General features: G+C 33.7%; 3 protein-coding genes across 7 annotated transcripts in view; 1 reads left to right on the forward strand and 2 right to left on the reverse strand.

The window, feature by feature from the left end:
* Positions 1–1,438: 1,438 nt before the first annotated feature.
* Positions 1,439–11,996, reverse strand: LOC148618399 (uncharacterized). Of its 3 annotated transcripts, none has more exons than XM_088577252.1 (4): positions 11,789–11,996; positions 4,568–4,926; positions 3,698–3,786; positions 1,439–2,412 (listed from the first exon to the last, which is right to left on the reverse strand). In XM_088577252.1, exons 1-4 carry the CDS (start codon positions 11,838–11,840, stop codon positions 2,190–2,192), a joined length of 723 nt encoding a protein of 240 aa, XP_088433378.1. In that variant the 5' UTR covers positions 11,841–11,996; the 3' UTR covers positions 1,439–2,189. The 3 variants fall into 3 exon arrangements, with proteins under 3 accessions (XP_088433378.1, XP_088433380.1, XP_088433379.1); XM_088577254.1 differs by lacking the exon at positions 11,789–11,996 and adding an exon at positions 5,898–6,009; XM_088577253.1 differs by lacking the exon at positions 11,789–11,996 and adding an exon at positions 5,866–5,990.
* LOC148618400 (thioredoxin domain-containing protein 11-like) overlaps positions 11,988–24,812 on the forward strand; it is a 49,733-nt gene continuing 36,908 nt past the window's right edge. Inside the window, exons 1-8 of one of the 3 annotated variants that reach the window (XM_088577249.1) lie at positions 11,988–12,149; positions 13,856–14,075; positions 15,130–15,250; positions 15,801–15,907; positions 16,828–16,918; positions 19,672–19,781; positions 20,077–20,145; positions 22,749–22,880. In XM_088577249.1, the coding sequence (XP_088433375.1) occupies positions 12,031–12,149; positions 13,856–14,075; positions 15,130–15,250; positions 15,801–15,907; positions 16,828–16,918; positions 19,672–19,781; positions 20,077–20,145; positions 22,749–22,880 (969 nt within the window). In that variant the 5' untranslated portion in view covers positions 11,988–12,030. The remainder of the gene's footprint in view (positions 12,150–13,855; positions 14,076–15,129; positions 15,251–15,800; positions 15,908–16,827; positions 16,919–19,671; positions 19,782–20,076; positions 20,146–22,748; positions 22,881–24,812) is intronic. The other 2 variants (XM_088577251.1, XM_088577250.1) reach the window with 2 other exon arrangements.
* On the reverse strand, positions 23,401–24,776 carry LOC148618401 (uncharacterized). The gene is made up of 2 exons (XM_088576834.1): positions 24,407–24,776; positions 23,401–23,966 (listed from the first exon to the last, which is right to left on the reverse strand). The coding sequence occupies exons 1-2, from the start codon at positions 24,774–24,776 to the stop codon at positions 23,401–23,403; spliced, it is 936 nt and encodes a 311-aa protein (XP_088432960.1).

Here is a 24,812-nt window from a genome sequence, read left to right on the forward strand (position 1 = left end):
AGAGAACTGTTACTTGTATTTAAACTAAGAATGGTTTTAACGTGCTATTTAACCTTAAAAAAATATCCTTTTCTAGAAAAAATACTTGCATGAAATGTTGGTGCTCACTTCCTTCAAAAAGAGCTCAGATGAAATCTCAACAATTAAGGCTGTATTAAAACAAACAAGTGTCTTGCGATATTATTCCCATTAACTTAAACTTCTAAAAATCATGATCTTTACATAAACTAATTTAAAAATTGAAAGGAAAGACTTGCAGCCATATAAATTAGCTTCTAAAAATAAGTTCTTAAATAATCTTTCATAAATATGAAGTTATAAAACTGTTGAAGTCGTGTCCCCGTGTTTACCGAAGTGTCATTTGATTCGTCCGAAAACTTGATGAGATGCACTACGGAACTTTCTGTTTCGTAATGGGTAAATAAATGGATTAACTAGGGAGTTTAAAACTCCAAAAAATGCAGCAATTCCCGATGCCTTCATGACATTAATATTTATATCTGTAGTAGCTGCCTGAATCACCAAGCAGACAGCAAACGGTGTCCAGCAACACATGAAAACAACGAGGATGACAGCCATAAATTTCGCTCCACGAAGCTCGTGCTGAAACTTCATAAGCCTCGAATTCAAAACAAGGTTAGCTTCAACTGATATAATCTGGCGTTTTTTCTTGACAGCAATACGACACATTTTAACGTACATTGCACACATTCCAAACAAAATAATGAAATACTGTACTGGTAGAAATGCCAGGTAGCCTCGAGCGGGCCAACAATCTTTGTTTTCAGACATTCTATGATATTCGCCTGAAAAGATCGGCCATATTGTCAAAAGAAAACAGTATATCCAGAAACAAACTGCAACAGAAATCGTTCTCCTGGTTGTCATAATTGTATTGTTACGATGGTAACAAACAGAGAAATACCGTTCTAAAGCTGTTAGAAGAACTGCAAACAGTGAAGAAAATGACACAAAAATCATGGACGAAAAACGGAAAATACATACTTCTGACCAAGTCTGTAAACTTTCCGTTAAATTTGACATTGCCTGTATTACAAGGGTTAATCCGACAAGAAAATCTGCGGATGTTAGATTTAACATCAGAAAACTGCTTTGAGTTTTGACATGCATATATCTTAGTAAAATAAACAATACGACACAATTCCCTAACAATATCAGTATTCCAACTGCCAACTGGAGTAATCCAGTTTCGGTGTCCTGAAGTCCCATATCTGAATGAGCAAGTGAAAGGTTTTCCATGCATTTGAGCTATTTACCGACTTTCTAAACATAAAACCATCAGTGAACGCATAATATATCATGCTCAAACTAGTATTATATTGTCCAAAAAGCAATGAAAAGAGTTAAACGCAAACAAATTCTAGATAAGACTTTCCTGGAAAAAAAATCGTAAGGCGTCTTGAAAAAGACTAATCAATGACAAATTTAAGACTTTTATTACATTTGAACGAACTGACATCGAGTTTCATAAAACAATAAACGATAAACTAATGACAGATGGCGGGATAGTTATTGCCATACTTCTTAACTATACGGTCAGAGAGAAAAGTAGCCATTTATAATGTATTATACTTGTTAGTTTGAATATGAAACCGTATTCAAATGCAGACAAACATTCAAAATGTATCATAGAAGTGGGAACAAATATAGTGAAACACAACACGTACTATCGTATAACCCTTATAAAAATAGTAAATTCTGAGATCACCGAAAGAGCTTCAATAGTAGTAAGCTATGGAAGGCCCCAACAACGTAATAAAATCCACGGTAACAGAACGATGACACTACATACTTCATTTTTAGACAAAGCTTGACATTTTATGTTTTTACAGATAACTTGACAACATCACTAAAGTTGTCTTCCAGACTTATATAAAAACATATGAAAGTAAAAATAACAAGTCTGAAGGACGACACGATTCGCGCATGTAATCCAACACTTACAATGCATTGCCTTCTACAGAACTAAGATATGAACACATATCATTTCCAAGTCTTACAATCCTAGTCTAAATAAAAAACCAAGCTTTTCTTAGTATACGAAAGCAAACCATTTCACATCAAACCTTACAGCGAGGAAACAAAGCCATCATACAACATCAGCTAGGTATTCTGCTTCAAACGTGTGCAAAGGGGCACACAACCAAATGACAATCATTGACAAATTGTCAAGTAACACTCTGTCCTTCCAAAACTCTCTTCATGTAGTCGTCGTATGATGGGGGTTCTGATCCGTTATCAGGGGAGGTAATAGATCCTTCACTTGTAAGCAGATCGTCATTCCACCTCTGTGTAATACGGACTATATCATACGTGTCTGGAGAGTCAGATAAAGCTTGGTCAGCAATTACTACCTCATACGGAGGAGGGTCTTCATTTGAATGTGGGCTTCTGAAAATGAGGAAGAATAATTATATTCTGTATTGTTACGGATATTATTGAACTAGTATATGGCGCGGAATGTGTGTCATATTTCAATATTAATGCCTTTACATAAATATGTTTATGTGTTTGCTTTATTATTTCTGCATATGCATAATTCTAAATATGCAAACGCGTAATTATTTTGATTTATATATACTATTAAAATGTATTTAAAATTCAAATAATAGAGAGCTCGACATTACAATTCGTTAATCAATATAAATATGAGTAGAAATCTTTACCATGGAAAAAATTACACAATTCATCTCGATAAGTCGGTATATGAGCTGTTTGGATCACAGGTACAACAGACAAAACGCACCTAGATAAGTCGGTATGAGCTTTCTGGTTCACAAGTACTACAGACAAAACTCACCTCGATAAGTCGGTATGAGCTTTCTGGATCACAGGTGCTACAGTCAAAACTCACCTCGACAAGTCGGCAGAAGCTGTCTGGATCACGGGTACTACAGACAAAACTCACCTCGATAAGTCGGCAGAAGCTGTTTGGATCACAGGTACTACAGAAAAAACTCACCTCGATAAATTTGTAGAAGCTGTCTGGATCACAGGTACTACAAACAAAACAAAATTCACTTCGACAAATCGGTATGAGCTGTTTGGATCCACAGGTACTACAGACAAAACTCACCTCGATACGTATGTAGAAGCGGTTTGGATCACAGGTACTACAGACAAAACTCACCTCGATACGTCTGTAGAAGCGGTTTGGATCACAGGTACTACAGACAAAACAAAACTTACCTCTATAAGTCTGTAGAAGCTGTCTGGATCACAGATACTTGGGATCGGATTTTAAATTTTGTTTTGTTAAAAAAAACCAAACGAAATCATGTGTTATAACAGCAAATATTGCATTTAAACTATCCATATGAAGTTTTCTGAAATATGGGGGTCGACATTTATATATATGTGTGTGTGTGTGTGTGTGTGTGTGTGTGTGAGTCTAAAGGATTGTACAACGATACCGATAAAGATGTTAACACACTATAATAAAGTATATAAACTTTATATATACTTTATTATAGTGTGTTAACATCTTTATCGGTATCGTTGTACAATCCTTTAGACTTGTATAATTATATTTGTTTGTGCTGCATCGTCATGACTGGACGATCCGATACCCATTAAGTTTGCTGGTTGGCAGATTCCTTTAGACTTTATATATATATATATGACGAAAAAAAATTGCCGATCCCAAGTAGCTGTGGTTTGAATAGACACGACTCACCTCGATAAGTCGGTATGAGCTGTTTGGATACAGACAGTCGGTTCTTCGTTGACTGATACGCTGCACATCGTGGCCGTAGTACTGCTACACTGTAACAAAAGAAGATTCTCTATGTAGCATTAATCGCTCGCATGTTCAGCAGCAGAGAGTTCCATAGAGTTTTTTCTTACGATTATAATTTCAAAGTATATGTTAAAAAAACCCTAAAAACGGTAGAAGTTATCTTTTCTTTGTCTTCCAAGAGAAACTAGAGCTCTATTGGAAAGGGAATTCGGCTGGTCATTATATTTCATAATCAGACCTTAGACAAAGGAAAACTAAGTTTATTTCTAGGAATGTTTTAATTTTTTTACAAAGTTATGTGATATATTACCAATTTACGTTATATGAACAGCGACGCGGTTTAAAAACAACTCGATCTTTTACTGATTAAAAACAAACAGAACTTGGTTAATTATATGAAACAATCCAGTCCAAATCAAGATTTGTTTGTTATTCTAATATGACGCCCTACAGACGTCAAAATTTATCTACCCCTTGGCAATTCAGATGCAGAAATATAGCAGGACAGGTTCCAGACTCTTAGAATAGGAGGAGTGCCATCCGTGGTTCCTCAGAAAAGGAGGGGGTGCTATGACACATTTTGCCATTATGAAAATGACAAATTTTCGAACGCCTAGCACCCCTCTGTATCTGCCACCGTATAGTGCTTTTGTCATATTACAGAAATCAAATTCATGTAACGTATACAGTGGTATACTCATTTACACACGAGTTGTCTTACTAGACGCTCGGTATTCAATACTCAAAAATAAAGAAGGTAACATTATGGTTTCATATTTTATTTATTTGTTTGTTGTTATAAATTACCTCGGTTATTTGTCTGGATGAATATAAAGCAGTTGGACAGTCACGTACCACCAGCCTTTCTCTAGATCTTGTTTCTACAAACTGGAACTGATTAAATGTTCCACGAGCAAGAACTAGGGCTCCCACAACTATCAAAACAGGTCCTATGTATCTCTCTGTATTCCCCTCCGTGTGCCTCTCTAAGTTTTGGAAGGTAACGGAGGTTACAATTACACCAAATACTAGCAAAGCAAGTCCGGAGATAATGTAACACAAGGCGTTACCAATTAAGAGTAGGCAGGGGTTCTCGTACTGTATATATCTAGCCGTGGTGGGAATGTTTCTCCATGTTATCACAGTCTGTGTACTTGTATGCATGCCTACAAAAAGAAAGTACACATAGACAGGACCCATTTAGTCGTTTATTTTTTTTCTTACAAGAGTAATCTGTGTATCCTGGCTGTAACGAGTGGACCCAGCATGATTTGTACAATGCCGACATGCTATGCTGGATTTTTACGTTGCTAACTCAGAGAAACTCGTTTCACATTCACACAAAACAAAACGTTTTATTTTCTGCACTCAAAATATAAAGAGTAGCTACACCTAATTCTGTCATTTCAAATTTAAGAACGCAACTCATAAATGACCAATAAAGTTATTTCAACGGTTAGTTTCTCCAAACTCAAGTCTTCGTCCTACAATACTCAGTCAGGTATCGGAATGAAATGTTCGTGCTGTCGATGTAAAATTAAGACAGTCTCTTAAAATAGTTATATTTAGTTTATGTTAAGCAAAACTTTTTCATTGGATTGTTGGAAATTATTACTCCAAAGTATTGATGCTATATAATGCTAAATACTGCCAGATACAAGAAAGAGGAAACGATTCACTGGTCGATTTTAATACCGATTCATTAATTGGAAACAGTATAAAGATTTATTTGCAAGTTTATAACTATTTAATTAAACGGAAATTTTTTTTCTTCAAAATAATAAAATTGACTTATGTTTTGCTAATTATCCTATTGTATAATACATTTTTTCAAATATTTATTATAAGATGACATGGGAGCATTTGGCATATTACGTCATGATGACTGGTGAACACAAAGATACACTTCTGTCTAATCGGTAGAACAAATGTCGCTATAATTGAACTAGAAAATATCAAAATACACTTTAGCATTATCAATAAATTGCATTTCATAGAAGAACATAAAAGGAAGCTGTGTGAAGAAATCAATAACTACTGAAATAAAGAATACACTCAATCAATGTGAAACTCATCCCTTCCCCAAAACTGACGTCTGACTTTACCTCACTCGACAAAATATACATAAGTTCCTCACCCAATACACACAATGGGTGCCTTAATATCTGTCATCTTTTCATCTTATAAAGCTGAATCAGCCGTCATATTGATCTGTGTGTAGGAACACAGAAGAAGAACGATCGACCTAGCAGTTCTGATACCGCTAGATTTAAATACTCTACAATAGTATCTGCTTGTATGTTGTTGTATTTTTTTTTATTATTAAATGAACTGTCTAGAAAAAAACAGAAATAAGAATATGTAATTTTCACAAAAAGCCAATCAAAAGCTTCATGTCAGGATTTCACATCAAATGCCTGTGAAAAATATGCAGGCTATACATGCCAAGAAAATGTTTATTGAAGACAAAAGTACCAATCTAAGCAGCTTTACAACACTTAAAAGGAGACAGCTTAGATGGCTGAGTCATGTCATCAAAGAAATATCCTAAATATATCTAAAAACAACAATAAAACGAACACCAGGAGAAGGGCATCAAAAGTAGAGAAAACCCAGAAATCACGGAGAAGCACAATGGGAGCTGATGAATAAAAACGGTAGGACGTATAAAAGATAGCATTAGACAGGGAGGAATCTCGTCCCTTATCGACCATGCAAGACGTGTAGGTATACTTAAGTAGGAAGCCAGCGTTGTTCGCTTTTTATGGCATGTGTGTGAATCTCTGGTGACATCTTTGTTTTTCTATATTGACATGTCAATTTATAGCTGATTGCGCCGTTATTTTTCTCGCACATTTGAAAAAAATGCATCTGTGCTATTTCTCAAACGTAACAAAATGCATAATTGTGCAGATTGTAAATTGTTCGACAGAGACGCTGGCTTCGGGGCGCCGAATGGAACTCCTGTGGTTTTGTACTCAAAATTCAATTTTGTACAGACAAAAATGAATTTTGTTCAACAAAAATGAGTTTAATTTAACAAAATTGAACTTTGTGTCTCAAAAGTCATTTTTGTATGCAAATTAGTTTACAGAATCCTTTGGATATGCAAATGAATTCACTCATCACGATTTTGTAAGAAGGTTTCTCATTGGATATAGTAACCGAGGGTCTCGCAGACGCAGGTTTCCGATTACTTCGAGCGAGGACATATAATATGGGTGATGAACTATTCTACCAAAGTAAGTTCTATATAATAAAGTATTACTATCGCAGAATAGCACAAAATGGATTTTTGTGAAAGAAAATTGAATTTTGTAACAGAATTGACTTTTCTGTCACGGAATTTAATTTTGTTTAAAAAATGAATTTCGTCATTACAAAATGAAGTGTTCATAAAACAAATCTGTGTAATATAGTTTTGTACGACAGAAATGATTTTGTTTTGACGGAATTCGATTACAAAAAAGATCAAGTCCCATTCGGCGCCCGTACTGGCAACATAGTGTAAAACAATTTCAAATGTTTCCGCGGTTCATACGTAAATTATTTTGGTCATATTGCGTCTGTTACATTTTTCTCGAATGTGCCCTTATCTTATTTGTCTATATCATAACACCCGCCACACGTTGAGGCGATGTTATATTCGAAACCTTCCTTGTTTGCCAGATGTATGTCTGTCCGTCCGTCTGTACGTCTCTGGTTGTTTCAATGATAACTTGATAAAATGATTTTTGTTAAATTTTGCGCAATTGTAGGGTAGATTTTCAGCACAAATTCATGTAGTACATACTATTTTGAAAATTTGCCATTCTCCCTTTCGATTAATTCTATTAGTTTCCACAAACTCATTGAATTAGTTTGTATTGAAGGTCAAGATGAAGAAAAGCGATCACTTCTTCCTCTGACTACCGTTTGTCAATAAATGTTCAGATGCAACTAATTTGGCTAACACCCTCCATCACGAAAACGTCACGAACAAAATTCCCCCGTGTTTCAAAGACAAATCAACACCAATTATTTCTTATTCTTATACTTCACCTATTGCATCCAATAAATTTTCAATTATAAAAGGCTATTGCAGGACCTCGATATTGAAGATTTCGAGGCTAAATCATCTGACTGTTCTTACAAAAACTCTCCATTCAAATATGGTCTATCCGGGAAATTTAAACATCATCGAAAACGAATCTCTTCCTAAGGTCCTTTCTAAAGGTCCCAATTACCGTGAACCATGCTCCAAAAATAAGAGAAAAAGGCTGTTAGAACTTTAATTTGAAACGTATGAAAGTTTTAAGTGGGTCAATGAGTGTCAATACTAGATCAGTTTTCAAAGACCTCGATGTAGCGAAAATATTGTCTACTATACAAGACAAATATGTTGTCGTACCAGCAGACAAAGCCCAAGACACCATTGTTTTTGTCTGCAAAACGTATTACATCCGATGTTTATTATCAGAGGTAGACGTAGAAAATAATAGCAGTAACAAGACCTATACTACTTCACTCTCCAAAGGAGTGATAATGGAAAAACTATAAATCTGTGCTATTCTCTTTTGGTCTTTCTACCAAAGTGATCTACCGTTTATGTACTGGATTCCTAAACTCCACAAGAATTCATACAAACAACGCTACAAAGCTGGATCTGCAAAATGTACCACCAAACCTCTTCCAAAACTTTTAACTTCGATACTCACAGCTGTCAAAGAGGGACTCCAGTCCTACCACGACATTTGTTACTCCTGTAGTGATATTAATTCAATGTGGATCCGGAAAAAATCGAAACAAAGAAAAGGTAAACCTAGATACAGATATGTAGTTCTTGGTAGAGATTCCTCATACTTTGTAAAAAATAATTCCAAATCATCTACCAAATATACCAAAGATTTTTTTCAAAATTAATGCTGGATTTTTGATCGACAACATATTTTTCCAGTGTGGTGGACGCGTCTTTCAACAAACACTCGGCATTCAAATGAGTATAATTGTGGTCCTCTACTTGCTGACCTATTCCTTCACTCTTATGAGGCCGATTTTATAGCTGATCTGATCCAAAAGAAGGAACATCGTTTAGCTAGATCCTTTTCTCTCAGTTTCTGCTATATATATGACGTGTTATCGTTAAACAATCCTAGTTTCGGGGATCTTATACACTGCATCTTACACATGGAACTGTAAATAAAGGATACTATAGACACGGTGGAGTCCACCTCCTATTCTGACCTATACTTATAGATCGATGGTAAAGGAAAAATACTGACCAAACTACACGACAAACGCGATGACTTTTCAGTCCGAATTGTCAACTTTCCTTTCATCCGTGGTAACATCCCTTCAGCACCTGCGTATGGAGTTTTCATATCACAACTCAAAGAGTAATCAAGGGAACCAAGGTTATAGCGGTAATCAAAAGAATGTAATCTAGGGACAAAGACCAGGCATGGAAAACAGACATACACAACAAAGAACATAAAGTAACTAAAATCATACATACAAAGTAACAAAAGTAAATAAGCAACTCGGACTCCACTAAAAACTGGGAGCATGGACCAGGTGCACCGGTAGGGTAAGCGTCCTCTGCTTTTCTAGAAACACCCGCCGAGTTGCTCAAACGTTATCCCAGAGCTTGCCGTAATTATGCAGAAATTTTGTACCGCGCTAGACTTCTTACAATTAGGCATCTGGAACAGGGTTATGTTGCTATAAGATTGAAGTCATCACTACAAACTACTGTAACCATCTGCACCATGATAACTGATTTGTTCAGTCAAAGTATCATAGTTTTCCTTTCCTCTTTTGTCTATTTGACTCGACTTTTTATGGGCAACTCTGCGGGTGTTTCAAGAAAAGCAGAGGACGCTTACCCTACCGGTACACCTGGTCCTTACTCCCAGTTTTAAGTGGAGTCCAAGTTGCTCATTTACTTTTGTTACTTTGTATGTATTATTTTGGTTATTTAATGTTCTTTGTTATTTGTGTCTGTTTTCCATGTCTGGTCATTGTCCCTGGATTTCATTCTTTTGATTTCCGCTATAATCTTGGTTCTCTTGATTACTCCTTCTAGAAGGTTTAACTTATCTGAGAACTTTCAAACCCATTCGTAGATTTTTATAAAACTTTCAAAGAATGATTATTTTATTATGCCACTGAGTACCTCCTATTTTATTTTTTTTCGGTTTTCATCTATACGGACTTTGTCATGACTCAGAGATACATATCCATCATGCAGTGTAATTCCTTTTAATTCACTTTTCGGAACTGCTAGAAACTTTCAGGTCATCTTTTTTTTATGATACTATTGTGTATCTGCTATCTTGATTTTTTTTTAATCTGAATTGAAAACCAAATGTAACTTTCTATGTAGTAGTTACATAGGTTAAATAATACAGCTAGTGTATAATTTTATGTCCTTTCTGATACCCCATAAATATTTCTTCTATTATGTCTTCAAAATTTAACTCAATGATGATGAAAACGTCTCCTTCCAAAGAATAAGACTTTCTAATCCAGGTCAATTTTAAGTTGTATTTATCAACTGACTGCAGACAACGGCTAAATATCAAATGTTTACAAATGAGGGTACCAGCTCAACTTAGAAAAAAAAAATCAGTGGCTACTTTACCGGCGTCGCTGTCTGTTATAATCATATATTTGATACGAGTTTATGAAATCTTAAGGAAACTTTATTCAATGAACTCCGGGCACACGAAGAACGCAATAGGGGCAAACATATACAGAGGCGAACAATCAGTTAACGTATATACAAATAAAACAATGGAAGCAATGTGATTCGTCACACCATGACCTTATACTAAATATATTAACTAATTAACTAATGAAAATAGAGAGGTTAGTCAACACATCCAAGTTGCAGCATTTGGGCATCCTATGAATTTTGTATTGATTTGGACGTGATGTATAGTATGAGGAAATATACTTATTTCTGAAGTCCGTGACTTCACTATTCGTACAAACAGTAATAAAATTATATTCTTCTCCAAGACCAGTCCCACAGAGCTCGCATGTACGATCGAATTTTGGGTATAATAATTATACCATCTTGCATCTACAGGGAACCTAATTTTACTGGTTCGCAACATACAAATATAAAGTATATACGATATCTTTAGTCTAAGAAGATAAGGTTCCATACAGAATTCCGTCTTCAACTTGGAATATAAAGCCACCTTTCTTAAGATGCACTCTCCATTTTGGCAAACCATTGTTGTATGGATTGTTTTGAGGGTATTGTTGTTTTACACTGGTTTTCAAATAAACAAATTTACATGTTCCTAGATTTGTCAGATTTTTTGTCATACATGTACCTATGCTGCAAAATATATATTTTTGATAAAAGTTTCCATTTAAATAATCGATCACTGGTTATACACTAATTAAAAATAATAAAATATATACTTTCCGCGAAAGCTTATATTCTCATTTGACTCTAGTTTGTGCCAAAAATAAATCATTTTCATCTTCACCTGAATATTAAGCGTAAATCTACCTAACTCTCCATAAACCATAAAATTTGGTGTTAACGTTCTAGATAATATTTTACAAAACTGTAAATGATTCGGTTAGAAGTACATCAAGATAATTATAAACAGAAAAAGTCGCAACAATTTTATCAATTAGCATAAATTGATAAGACGTCCTTAACATTGACTGTGTTCTAAAGTAAATAACCTTTGATTTATCACAATTAACAATTAAGCCATTTTTCAAACATATGTATTAAGTACAATTGTTGTAAATCTTGTTCATTTTCAGCTACAAATACAACAATATCTGCATATAATAAAATACATTTTTTTCATTGTTAACATCAATTTCGATATTCAGCTTCTTAATGTCGTAAACAAGATCATGGATGAACATATTAAAAAATAAGGGAGACAATGTACACCCTTGTTTCAAACCAATCTGTAAAATGTCCATTAAGTTTAACACACGACTGAACATTATTATATAAATTATTTGTAACATTTTTACAAAATATTTACAAAATAACAAATCTGTATTTACCCTTACGACTTTTTTGTGAAAAGGACCACAGTTTATCGGTAGAGATGAACATTTGAGTTAATGTTTCGAATTTCTTCTATGCAGTAAGACGGTATTCGAAAATACCATGACAGATCATCTCATTTTTCAATCAAAACATTAGCACAACATGGCTATGCTAACTGGTTGTCAATGTGCCACACGTTGAAGTCTCGTGTTCAACGTTATCTGACGTGGATTAAAACCAATGGCGAAAACAACACATGAGGCCGATAAAGGGTCTCATATCAAAACAGGTGTTACGACGTTGGATGGCTAGATACTCAAAAATATGTGTCTATACGATCGGGATAATAATGTCCCTTCTTGCTCTTCTTCCAAGGTATGCTAGTACTCCAATTCAATCATGACATTGGCCAAAACACTTACTTTTGTACAGACGAACTGACATTCCGTCTGCTACATTACGTTCCCACTGACCCACAATTGAATAAGGTATACAATCTTCATTGATGAGTACATATCGTTGGTAAGAAGCATAATTTCTGGACAGGCTCAGTTCTTTTAAACTAATTTTGTGTTTGCTGGAGTCATATTGCATAGGGCTTCATATTCTTCACCACTAATTGCCAAACAAACAGTATGTAACGTAGTCTGAATTTCCTCTGACCCTGCAACTTTCCTCTTTTTTATTTGGATATCGAGATGTCGGGAACGGAACGGAGCAGAAACGATTTTTAAAACCGGAATCTAACAGAATATTTCAAAATTCTGCTGAAAATTTACGTGCCCGCTACCCTTCCGTTACAAAAGTAAAGCTCCGCCTACTCTGTATTATGGTTCAAAATGTCAACAAAACAGGGCCTCTCATGGAACATTATCGAAACTTCAATAATAAATGTAATTTTTAAGCAAATTTGGTATCAGCATACAGGAAAATGATTCTGGGATCGAACTAGGTAGGTGTGACATGCACAATTTCAACTTGAAAGTCTTTACAAGCACTTGAAGGGCGATACTCCACGGTATGGCACATTGTTCTGACCCCAACCTGACATATCAATATCCAAATAAAAAAGAGGAGGGTTGCAAGGTCAGAGGAAATTTGGACTATATGTAACGGGCGAGCATGCATGATTTGACTCCCAAAATTATACTCCGCCACCGAGGATCGAACCCTAGACTGCTCGGTGACAAGCCAGCGACAAACCGATTCGGCTAAAGAATTAATCCATTAAATTTTTCTCAGCAGAATGTTTTTAAGATGAGGGAAAATATGTTTGATATTTTAATTCGTCAAATCCTCAGAAAATGTTCATTGTTTGTTAATCTGGCTTTCCATAGTTAATTCGTATGACACCTGACGTATTTTGATCATGTGATTGTTGTTTGGGAAGCTTTGCAAATGGCAGACGATAAATCAATATCGATGCATATTTTCTACATTTCTAAAAGGGATTAAATAATATGGCATACAGAGGTTTTGGAAAAGTTGGAAATACTCTATGTTGAGCTTAAAACTTGAAAATTACCTGGAAAACTGGCCATCTGATCTTTGTTGTTTTCATGAAACTGGCGGTGTTCAGTGTCGGTAACCTCTGACCTCTGACCCAAGAACGTGCAATCAGTTTGGTACAAAAAAGATATCGGTAATACATCAGAACTAGGTATACATCGGAAAGAGGGTACAGCAGTATACATTGTACTGTCTGAGTTTTGTCTGTATGGAACATGTAAAAATAATAAAGGACATTACAAGAAACCCTGCACAAAGTCCAGTGCCCTAGACCACTCGGCCAGCTAGGCTATATAAAAAAATAGCTTTTATTCCCCTCACAGGTATAATTTAGGGCTGTAACTTAGTACACAATGTATGGTTGTTCGGGACAGCTCATCTAGGTGTTGTTTTGTTAGATAGAGGATCAAATAAACTGTACATGTCACAACAAATCAATATTATACGAATGCCTCAAAATGTGACGACTATTCCACTTTCCCATCACCCGTTATTTATCACTGATGTTCAATGAATTTATATATAAGAACATGTACATGTGAGTTTTTTTTTCAAATTCATCTCTATTTCAGTTTGAAGCAAACACCAATTACATCATCAGCAAAGCTACCAAGAAGGTTTTTCCCTGCTGGATCAGCAGTGATAGACTTTCCCTTCGGGAACATGAATCCCATTGTAGACCTCCTCCATTCTGAAGAAATTTTATTTGTCATGTATTATTCACCATGGTGTTCAGAGTCAATTGTGATAAGAGATGAATTTCAAAAGGCAGCCAAGTTCATGATAGACAAGGTACATGTATAATTGTGTATTACATACATGTACATGTATCTAGTGGTAGATAAATAAATGAATAAATTATTTAGAGTTGGCATGAAATACATAATAATAAACATAAGCTCTATTGAGCTTTTGACTGACATAGATATTTATACTGGTATTTATGTTTTAAGTAATGACTATCTATACTCGGCGTCACATAAATAACATACTGTTAAAATTTGAATAAAAATATTTTCTATGACTTTATTGACACCAACCGTCGTTTAAATTGTCTTAAATGACTTGCTCATTCGTTTAGCCAAACAGCTTCTCAAAAACAAGTCGCTTATTAGCTTAAATCATGCGTAACAAATCCTTACGGAAAATCCCATACTAATATCCGCCATGTTGGTTTTTACGGGACGATTTGTTTACAAACGAAGTGCGTAAGTTCCCGTCGAACTCCGGTGACAATCGTCTGCTTGATCAACTTCTCGGTATTATACGTTGTTCGCGTAAAATAAATCCGAGATATCCGAAATAACGCCGAATTGCATTCTGGGTTCTTCGGTTTTTGGACAAACCATTTAAACGTAAACAACATCTCCTAGCAACCCGATCACTGTAAACATGGCCGACTTTTTACAATGTAAATATTGCCACCTAGAATTAAAATCTGACCGGAATTTAACAATTCAATGTTTAGGGAGAAGCCGTTTGGCTAAACCAATGAGCAAGTCATTTAAGACAATTTAAATGACGGTAGGTGTCAATAAAGTCGTAGAAAATATTTTTATTCAAATTTTAACAGTATGTTATTTATGTGACGCCGACTATAAGTAGTTGATTTAAACATGTTACTTTAGATGTCTAAGTCTACAATTTTATTTTTTAATATCTAAACTAATTTTAAAGGTTTCAAAGTTCGTTTCAGATATGGTTATTGTTTTCTCTTGCTTTTTTACTGTAGTGTAAAAAAAGAATTTATGCTTTTTAGCTGAATACCATTGAATTTCTAATTTACTGAATTAGATACATGCATATTTAATCTTAAAATGTTTCATTTAATACCTACCTTCTGCAGATAAAATTTGTTGGTGTGAATTGCTGGTGGCCAGAAGGTTCCTGTAGGAATACCTATAAATTTCTAAAGTACCCAGAGCTGTTTATTTACCATACCAATCTTGATGGGTTTAGATTTAATGGTAATTACTGTAAACATACCTAGTTTGCTTTTTGCATTGGGCAGAAATCTCGAAAAAACACCTGCAAAACTGATTTTTAGCACAATATAACGCTAACCATTTTTTTGAAACCGCGAAAATTGAAACCGGCGAATATGTTCATTTGACATAATCCGCAAAAATTAGCAACCATGAAAATTTATATGTTTACAGTAGTGTAGTTAGATATGATTATTAAACAATGTTAATCATACAAGTATCCTATTTATTATAAAGAAAAATGTAAACATTATTTCACAAAACTACTTCACGGCTGATCTGAAAATTGCAAATAAGAACAAAAACACGAACACATATGTACTGTGGCAGACCAAACTAAAAGATGGCTTGTGTGGGGCAAATGATAAAATATAGTGAGACCACTAAATGGCTTAAAACTACAAATAGATAAATAGTTATAAAATATTAACATGTTCAAGAATACATAATAAAAATCTGTAATGTATGACAATTCAACTAGTTGAATTTTGTTGCTATTGACTGCATTAAATATGATGAATTTCTTGCCTAGGTATACCAACAGCCGACGAGTTAGTGAGGTATGCTGAAGATCTACTCTATCCAGTAACATTGTTACATTCCATTGAGAGTATAAATAACTTTTCAGCTCTTCATGATGTAAGTCCATTATAACATTAGTTGTTTAAAACGTTTCAAGAAAAGTTCTTGAATAAATATATCTTTTCATTCACCCATTCAATAGATACCCATCAATTATGTCAAATTATTGTTATTTTCTATAGTTCTTTCCCTTAAATACTAAAAAATTCTTGGTTTCTCAAATCAGTTTTACCCCTGCAATTAAAGTTTAATGGTATATGTATGTAGAAATCACAAAGTCCATCTGTCTGTGTCTCTCCGTTCATGAACCTTATCAATGCAATGCTTTCTAAATCCTTCACTATATTTTGAAGAAAATTATTTGAAATAGTAATTAAAGGAACCAAGGTTCTAGTGGTAATCAAAAGGGTCATCTGCTTTTCTAGAAACACCTGCCGAGTTGCTCATAAAAAGTCCAGTCTGGGGTAGACTTAGGTTAGGCATCATGAAGTGAGATTGTCATTATTATTGGAAGCTCGCAAAGGGAGGTAATCAACAGAAGGGATTAAATTGAGTTTGATGTTCTGTAGCTTCTGAACTGTTCATGAATAAATTTTATTGAATTTCACATACTTGTTTGAAGTATAGGGGTCAGATGTGGATAAGCAAGATATTTGCTAAGGGAGATAATTAAACTTTATAAGAATTTTGTATGTTGCATGCTGTGAGTGATATTCTGTGAGCTCACAATTTAAGTTTTTATCAAATCATTTTTATTTTTTTCAGTTTTCATTTTAATGAGAATACTTTAATTTCAGATCCTAAGACTAATTTATTGTCATGTGTATACTGTTTTTTTTTCTAAGACAGATTAAATGGTATATGTAAATCTATTACATTTACAGAAAACGATACCCATCCTAATGACACCTCCCAAATTTTGTCTTGCTAAAATGAAATTTCACATTGCAGTGCCTAAGTAATTTTTATACTTTCAGAATATTGTGATTGGTAACTTTGATCTGTCTTCCCCAACACCACCTGGCTTTAAAAGTTATTATATTGCTGCTATGAAGATGATTGAATATGGTAAGGAAATATATTGGAGTTCATATGCGTTTATTTACATATATGTATGTGTATTAAGAGGTTGTTCTTTAATTTACATGTATGTATGTCAGGGATCTCCATGGTTCAAAATGAACAAATGGCTCACTCTCCGGTTGGACAAATTTTCATCGTGGCGCATGTCCTTTCACGCAGGAAATAAATTAACAAATAAAGCTTGAGTACGATAAGGTTTAGACAGATTTAAAAGCACAAGCTACAACATAGAAATTATCAAATTTTATTCATTTAGAAAAACAGTAGAAATCATTTAGCTTACTCTAAATGTATTAATTTTTGCAGAAATTCAACATGATAAGTTACAGGTCAGGTGTAACTTTCATTCCGCTCTGATGATTTTTACTAAAATTATGGGCCTTGAACTTAGCAAATTCACAGAAAAAAAAGTTTTCCAGATTTTTTTTTACAAACGCTTGCAGATATTTACATGATTTTTGGTATGTAAGTTCACCATGATAAGTTACAGGTCAAGTTTAACTTTCGTTCCTCTCATATGATTTTTACTGAAATTATGGGCCTTGAACTTAGCAAAATTCACAAAAATTACAGTTTTCTGGAGTTTTCTTTAAATACTTGCAGATATTGACATGATTTTTGGTATATAAGTTCACCATGATAAGTTACTGGTCAAGTGTATGTTTTGTTCTGCTATGATGATACACAGTTTGGAGTTTGAAACTACCATTCTGAGTAACAGAATTTAGTTAGAAGGTAAAGGTTTAAAGCCTAAAAAACACTCTTATTCCTATTTTATAGGTTTTCTTTCTACATGTATTTCTCTTACAACCAAATTTACTTGAGTATCTAACATGGGGACGTGTGGGGTATGTAACCTCGTTCACTAAGGTTCTTAAATTTACATAAAAATTTGTATCATTGGCCATAGAGTACCTGTGACATCAAAGAATAGAAATCAATACTGTGCAAACATTCTATTAACAAAAACAAAAATGTAAGTGTCAAACACACACTACAGGTAATCACTGATAAAAGATTACCATTAAATACACACTGATAACTGTGAATAGAAAGTTATTCCCTAAACATCCAATTAAAATGTCAAAAAATAATTCCTACAATAAGCTACGGCAATTAAGTGAGATCTTTTAAGTTTTAAATAAGAATATACTATTAGATTAAAATGGCCAGAAGAAACTATACATGTGGACTTGTAAATATGTCGTATTAACAGCCGCTGTTAATTTATCTTAATTTATTGAAATATTAACGGTAAAATAACTGATCAAAACTAAAACCAAATTAGAGCTGAAACTATTGAAAAGCTTTATTTTTTCAATCTAGAAAACTGCGAAAATTCATACCTGCGTACATGTTGACTTTTCAAAAACCGTGAAAATTAGCTAACAACCACCCCTGGACTATAAGTCGATATTTTTTTTCAGCAAAGTGTCGGCCTCGACTCATCATCCAACTTGACTTATATAAGGATTTTTCAAGAAAAAATGTTCATCTAAGATGCATTTCATTAGATTTGTTTAGTTCGCTTTTGATTCCTTTAATTCAAAATATTTGGTAAACTGCAATCAAGCCGTCAAAGCAGCGATTATTGATCCGTGCTGCTATCCTATATGAATGAATATGACGTATTAATAAAAACTTCGAAACTTTGAAACCGTTAAAATATATAAAATGTATAAACAAACTCTAGAAAATGCATTGACAGAATTCTATTTTAACTGGAAAGTCATTATCAAGTGTTCCAGAGTTATCAGCCCTTTGATATGCAAATTTATACCCATTTATGGTATGTCGTAATACATTTGCATGCTGCTCAAATTATAATCAGTTAAGGTGTTAACTAAATGGCTAATTGCAACCGAATTTACATGATACAATTATTTTTTTTATTGTATTTCATAATTCCAGGTAATATTGTTTGTTAATTACTGCTTGTAATTATGACCAATTCAAACAAATTTCCCACTTATTTCACACATGGGTGCCCACACTTGACATGTTTACCATTTCGTACACCTGATAATTTAAGGCTTCAGAGCCATTGACATGCTATTCAATGAAAATAACTGAATTCACGGATAAAGTACACTTGCACAAAAACACAAATATAAATTTAATTTAGAAATACTATACAAAGTAACATTGCTGGAATAATATGCTGTTAAAAACAAACCGCTCAACTCGGATCTCCGCTAACACCTACGATGTAAATGCACACATCTGACCCTCAATGCATCTCCCAAATTCAACTTATCTTTTTTTTTTAAATTTTTTTGTTGATTTTGGTCATAATTATACAATTTGACTTGTACTCCATATCAACTTATAGTCTGTAAAATATGGTCTAATTCCTATTTGAGGATGGTAAAATCTTTCAAAAATTGACATAAGTATTATAGTATAGAACGTAGACAAAGGATTGATTGATTGATTGTTAGGGTTCAATGCCCGAGCAGCAATATTTCAGCTATATTCAGACGATTGCAGACATAGGAATCAAATTTCAAAACATAGTTGAAGGACTTATACATGTAGTAGTATTTTTTATTTTAATTCATAATTTTTTTAGAAGGCCTTGTAAATTGAGGTGTTTACTTTACTTACTAAAGAAAAAGTAAAGTATAGTTGTGTTTGGTTAATAAAAAACTATGTGCTTTAGATAAGGTCTTACTAATATATATACTTGATCTGCTCAGTAAGTAGCACAATAGATTTAAGCTGTAATTTTCTTTCAGATTATTTGCAACCAGTAAGATTTAGTATTGTGAATAAACCATGGTTGACTCGGCTGCTTGGTTTAAATGGTACTAGACAGTTCATTTTACTTAATTTGAATGGAACTTATGTAAGTGTTTAATTTCTTTATATTCAGATATTTTTTTTCTAATGTTCTTGAAGATAGTAAAATTGTTAACTATATCAAAGCTAATTTTCCCTAGATTAACTAGATATAACAAAAGGACAACTGGTGTTGTGTGTTTTCAAAACAAATGTATAATATGTATCCCTGACAAAAATTATTCTTGACATCATGAAATACAATTAGAATGATTGAATAACATTCCTGTGTAATTGGTTTATTCTTTTTTTTTTAATTAAATGTAATTGGCAATGCCCATATAATTTTTGTATTTTTCCAGACTTACCCACAAGATTTAAATTTTACATCTGACAGTATCATTAAGTGGATCCATGATCGCAGGTATGAGGTGAGAATGTAATTTATAAATGAACTAGAAAATATACAGTCTGTGTTTTTATTTACATATATTGTACATTGTATGAAATGTTCTTACATAAGTCCCTATTGGGGACCTGGGATTCTAACACTAGTGTTAAGAAATTTCTTCTTTTTGCATGAGTGATGCACTGTAAAGTGGACAAAAAGATGAATTTCAGTCATGACTATAAAAAAAAGTTTAATAGTGACATGTGTAACTTCTTATTATTTCCATAAAATGCTGCATTTAATAGTCAAATCTACCTTTAGTAAGGGAGAATATCTTAATAATTTCCCTTAATTCCCATTGTGATGTTACGTTCTTAATTGCAATTAATAACCCAACTCAAAGAGTTGATGGTATATTTGAATCACTTTGTCCATCCCTCATTCCATCTGTCCATCCCTCATTCCGTATGTCCATCATTCCGTCTGTCCTTCCCTTATTCTGACTGTCCATCACTCATTCCGTCTGTCCATTTCTCATTCTGTCTGTCCTTCAAAATTTTGTCACAGTTATTATTACCACCAAGGGTTGAATTGATTTTAAATGTGGTATGAGCTTTATACAGATGGGGCAAATGTAGAAGATTTTTGTTGCTGTTCCATATCAACTTCCTGTTTCGTGTAACTTGTACAAGCAGGCTTATTCCTAACACTACATTACCAATGCTGATGTATTGATTGGATTATAGTAAAGATGAAAACATGTGACCTTGTTTTAGGCCCAAACAAATAGTCTTATTTAAAGCTACCAGCAAGAAAAAAATAGGGTGGGTAGATAGGGAAATTATTTTATTTTTCCAAAAATGTTTACATTGAGTTAATGGGGCAAAATGGCCATTAAATGATTAGGGAAGTGCAAAATTAGATAGGTAGGGTAGAAGGAAACAATTTTTTTTTACCTTATATTGGTTATCTTAACTTTAAAATGTTTTATAAATGTCTTTTACCTTAAAGCTAGGATTTTAAGCATTTTAGTGGTCAGTGGTTGTTCACTTGTCTTAAAACTAATTTTTGTGCATGTTAATTGATGTTTATCATTTAGGCTGCTCAACAAAAATTTTAAGTTCAGAAACTATTGCGATTTTATTTAAGTGAAAATTGTGATTTTAAGCACCAGTCCACACAAAATTCACTGCCAATTGTTAAGTAATTCATGGTGACCAAACAAACGATGCTATACTTTCACATAACTAGAATCATTTCTACATTCAGATCTGCACTTTTTAGAAAATCATGCATTCATCTCCCACTAAAATTAACCAAATGAAACCAAATCAAGAACAATAACTCTTTCAGAGTGCCAATTTCAGGTACAATCTACAGTCGAACTTCACTCCCTCGAACTTGGATGGCTAAACACCCGGAATTTCTCGAACACAATTCAAAGTACCAAAATTTTCTCCTATGTAATCAATATATATAAACCTTGGATTTCTCGAACACTGGAACTGACTAGTCGGTCCGTTCGGTAATAAATCTTAGAGAATTACCCTCACTAACTCAAACTCATCAGCCATTTCATCAATGCTTGCGTAATAAAAGGTGTGAAAAATTGAAACCCTATCATTAATCAGTGTCATTTTATTAAATTACAGGTAATATTTAAGTCATCACTAATTAGGTAGTTTTAATCTTAACACAGTACTGATTGAAGTTCTAAAGTTGGTATGATGAAAGCATCAAAGAAATCTGATGAAAATAAATTATTGACCAAGGAACTCGAAATCTGAACGTTTTTTAAAAGCAAACACAACATTTTTAAAGTCCACAAATGAACATAATCTTCCGAAAGCGAATGAAAAAGATCCACGAACTAACAAAACTTCATAGGAAGTAAACAATATCTAATGATGAAGTCGAACTAGGACCCACAATGAAAAAAATCCAGAAATATACGATCTTCAATTTCTCAGACACATTTTAATGGTCCCTTGGAGTTAGAGCTACCGAGGTTTGACTGTATAAAATTTTTATCTCAAAAGTGAAACTGTCAAATGAAAAACTAAGACTGGTTATGTGATCAGTAACTGTTTCTGATCAAGAAATAAAACTGAATTTGGTGGGTTTTGACATGCATAAATCACCTTTTGTTTGAATTTTAGAAAGACTGCTACTTAAGAGAAATCTCACATTAGTTGTGTTAGAGTGTGATAAATTAGATGTATAAGTTAAATATTATTTTGATTTACCTTTGATGATTTACATATATAATATGCTAATGAGTGAACAAGAGTGAACTCATCAACATGAGGATCTACAAGCTGTATTCCTTGGTTGAATTATTGTTACACTTGTTGCTCGAGGCATTACCTGCAGCTGTCAAAATGACACATTAAGAAAAATGTTTTGGAAAGATTTAGGCTTGAACATTAAAAAAACCTAAATACATGTATATTTGACAGTGGTATCCCAAAAATTCACAAGGCAAGGGTACTACTCATAACAAATCTTTGGAGCTACTTCTATTGTACTTATAAAGAGACAGAGTTAAGTACTGGATATGGAGTAAAGCTTTGAAATAGTGAATAAACCCTTTGTTCTCTGACTTTGTATTATGTATTGCTTTAACACATGTTTATGTTACAGAATCTGGTGAAATGGATCTCTGTCCAAGGACATAAAAGTCTACAGTTATCAACACAGCTGAACAGGGGACCAGTATTAATGGTGTTTGCTCCTATCAATAGACTACATTCTGTAGATTTCTATTATCTTATTGTAAATATTTTGTAGTCTTATTATTGTGGTTTCATTTATTTTCATGGTTAGAGGAAAATGACATTTTTGTGGATACTTTACAGGGCCTAATCTAGACATTGATGACAAGGCGAAGCTTCAGTCAAATTTTATTTTAAAAAATACCAGATAGCGGGTTATTTTCGCGGGGCTAAATTTTCATGATTTTGAAGGCCAAACGTCTGGAAGATATTTTTGTGGGTTTTTTTTTTGCGGTCTTAAGAGATGTGACTGAATATTTTTGCAGGTGAATTCCTATGTATGCGTAACATAAAACATGACAATTTTTCCCTTACAATTAAACTTTTTATAGGACACCCTGAATGGATTGTAGTGTTGAAACTAAAGTTGTAAGAAGTACAATATTTTATTAATTAGAAGATAAAACATACATGAAAATAAAACATATAAAATATATCATTTAATCCAGTTAAAATTTCATGTTTGTTCATTTTGATCATGACATTCGGCAATGCGGAAATTTGTCCTCAAGGTAATCGTCTTAAGGCGACACTACTACCATTTTTCCTAAACCCACTTCGGACAATTTCTGGACTGTTTGAGTGTGCTGAAACATCTGAACAAGCCATTTTGCGGACAATGGTTTAAGTCTAGATAAAGACAAATCCACCGGATTCACAATCTCACACTGCGCTGCATTTTTGTCACTGTCTAACTGTTTCATGATTTCTTTTGAGTACCATTTCTCAAACGAACCAAGATGATTTTTGACTGCCTTTTGTACGCTCAGGTCCATGGGTTGTAATCGATCAGTACAACAGGCGGGAACATAAACAACTTTGATGTTTAAGAACTCCAAAAATTTGTCTCCCATTTGAGCTCTAAAAGCATCAAAAACACAAAGGGCTTTCTGGTTTGACAGTAAACCCTCCCGACGTTTCACTTTACTAATGTACAGCAAAATAATGTTTTTAGCGTAGTCCATTTGAGTGGTTGCATTGGCCCAATGGTTTTCAGAAGTGATGTCCCAATCTGATGGAAACTTGAGAATTGGGTGGCACTTGTCAGTTTTTCCACCGTAGATTACTTGTGGTGGCAGGAAATCACCTTAAAGGGAAATGTAACATTTTATTGATTTGAAATAAAGATAATTTCATGCTTTTTTTAAATATACATTTTTCATGTATAATACCGTAAATTGTTATATTATTATAAAAATTGTACTTGATTATTGATAATTGTATTGGATCAAAGAATTTTCATTTTGTTTACATAGACAGTCTGTGTTCAGCCGGATTAAAATTTTAATGCTTGGGGTCACACAATGTTGTACCGGTAATTAAACAAGCCATACTCAATACCCTTTAAATAAACAATGGTTTGATCTGTGGTTTTATTGGTGTCATGACAGTTACAGCTATTTTGAGTGTTTATGACAGTTCCATTATCTCTCGGAACATTGATGTACCTCTGAACTTTAGCATCAAGTTCAGCACCTAATAGCAAAGGTCTACCATGCTATTTGGGCACAAGTTCATTAATCTCACCATCGTAAAATAATTTCTGTTTCTTTGAATTGAAGGAAGCTTCATAAGATTTTTTCATGCTACGTACGTTACTTTCTGTCAGTTTAGGAAACTTTCCTGAGAACTTCCTAACGGTAGCAGCCGGACCATTCTGTGAACTATATTTTTCAATTTGTGCACGATCTTGCGGTGTGTAAGCCAGATAAGTCCCATGTTTTGTTAGGGTTGGAGTTTTAGCCAAACTTTTACTTGCATTATTTGACGGACTTCCAATTATTTCACTGAGTAGTTCATTTGCGTTCTTTAAAGCAATGGGTCCTACTATATCATCCAATTCAGAATTTTCTGAAGGTACAATGTTTTTGGGTTTGAAAAAATTCAGAATACTCATTTTCGATTACTGGTATCCTTTACACATAACGATCAT

Source organism: Perna viridis, chromosome 4, assembly GCF_037379345.1.
Source record: "Perna viridis isolate PV_CMFRI_1.1 ecotype Kerala chromosome 4, ASM3737934v1, whole genome shotgun sequence".
In the NCBI taxonomy this organism is placed as follows: Eukaryota; Metazoa; Mollusca; class Bivalvia; order Mytilida; family Mytilidae; genus Perna; species Perna viridis.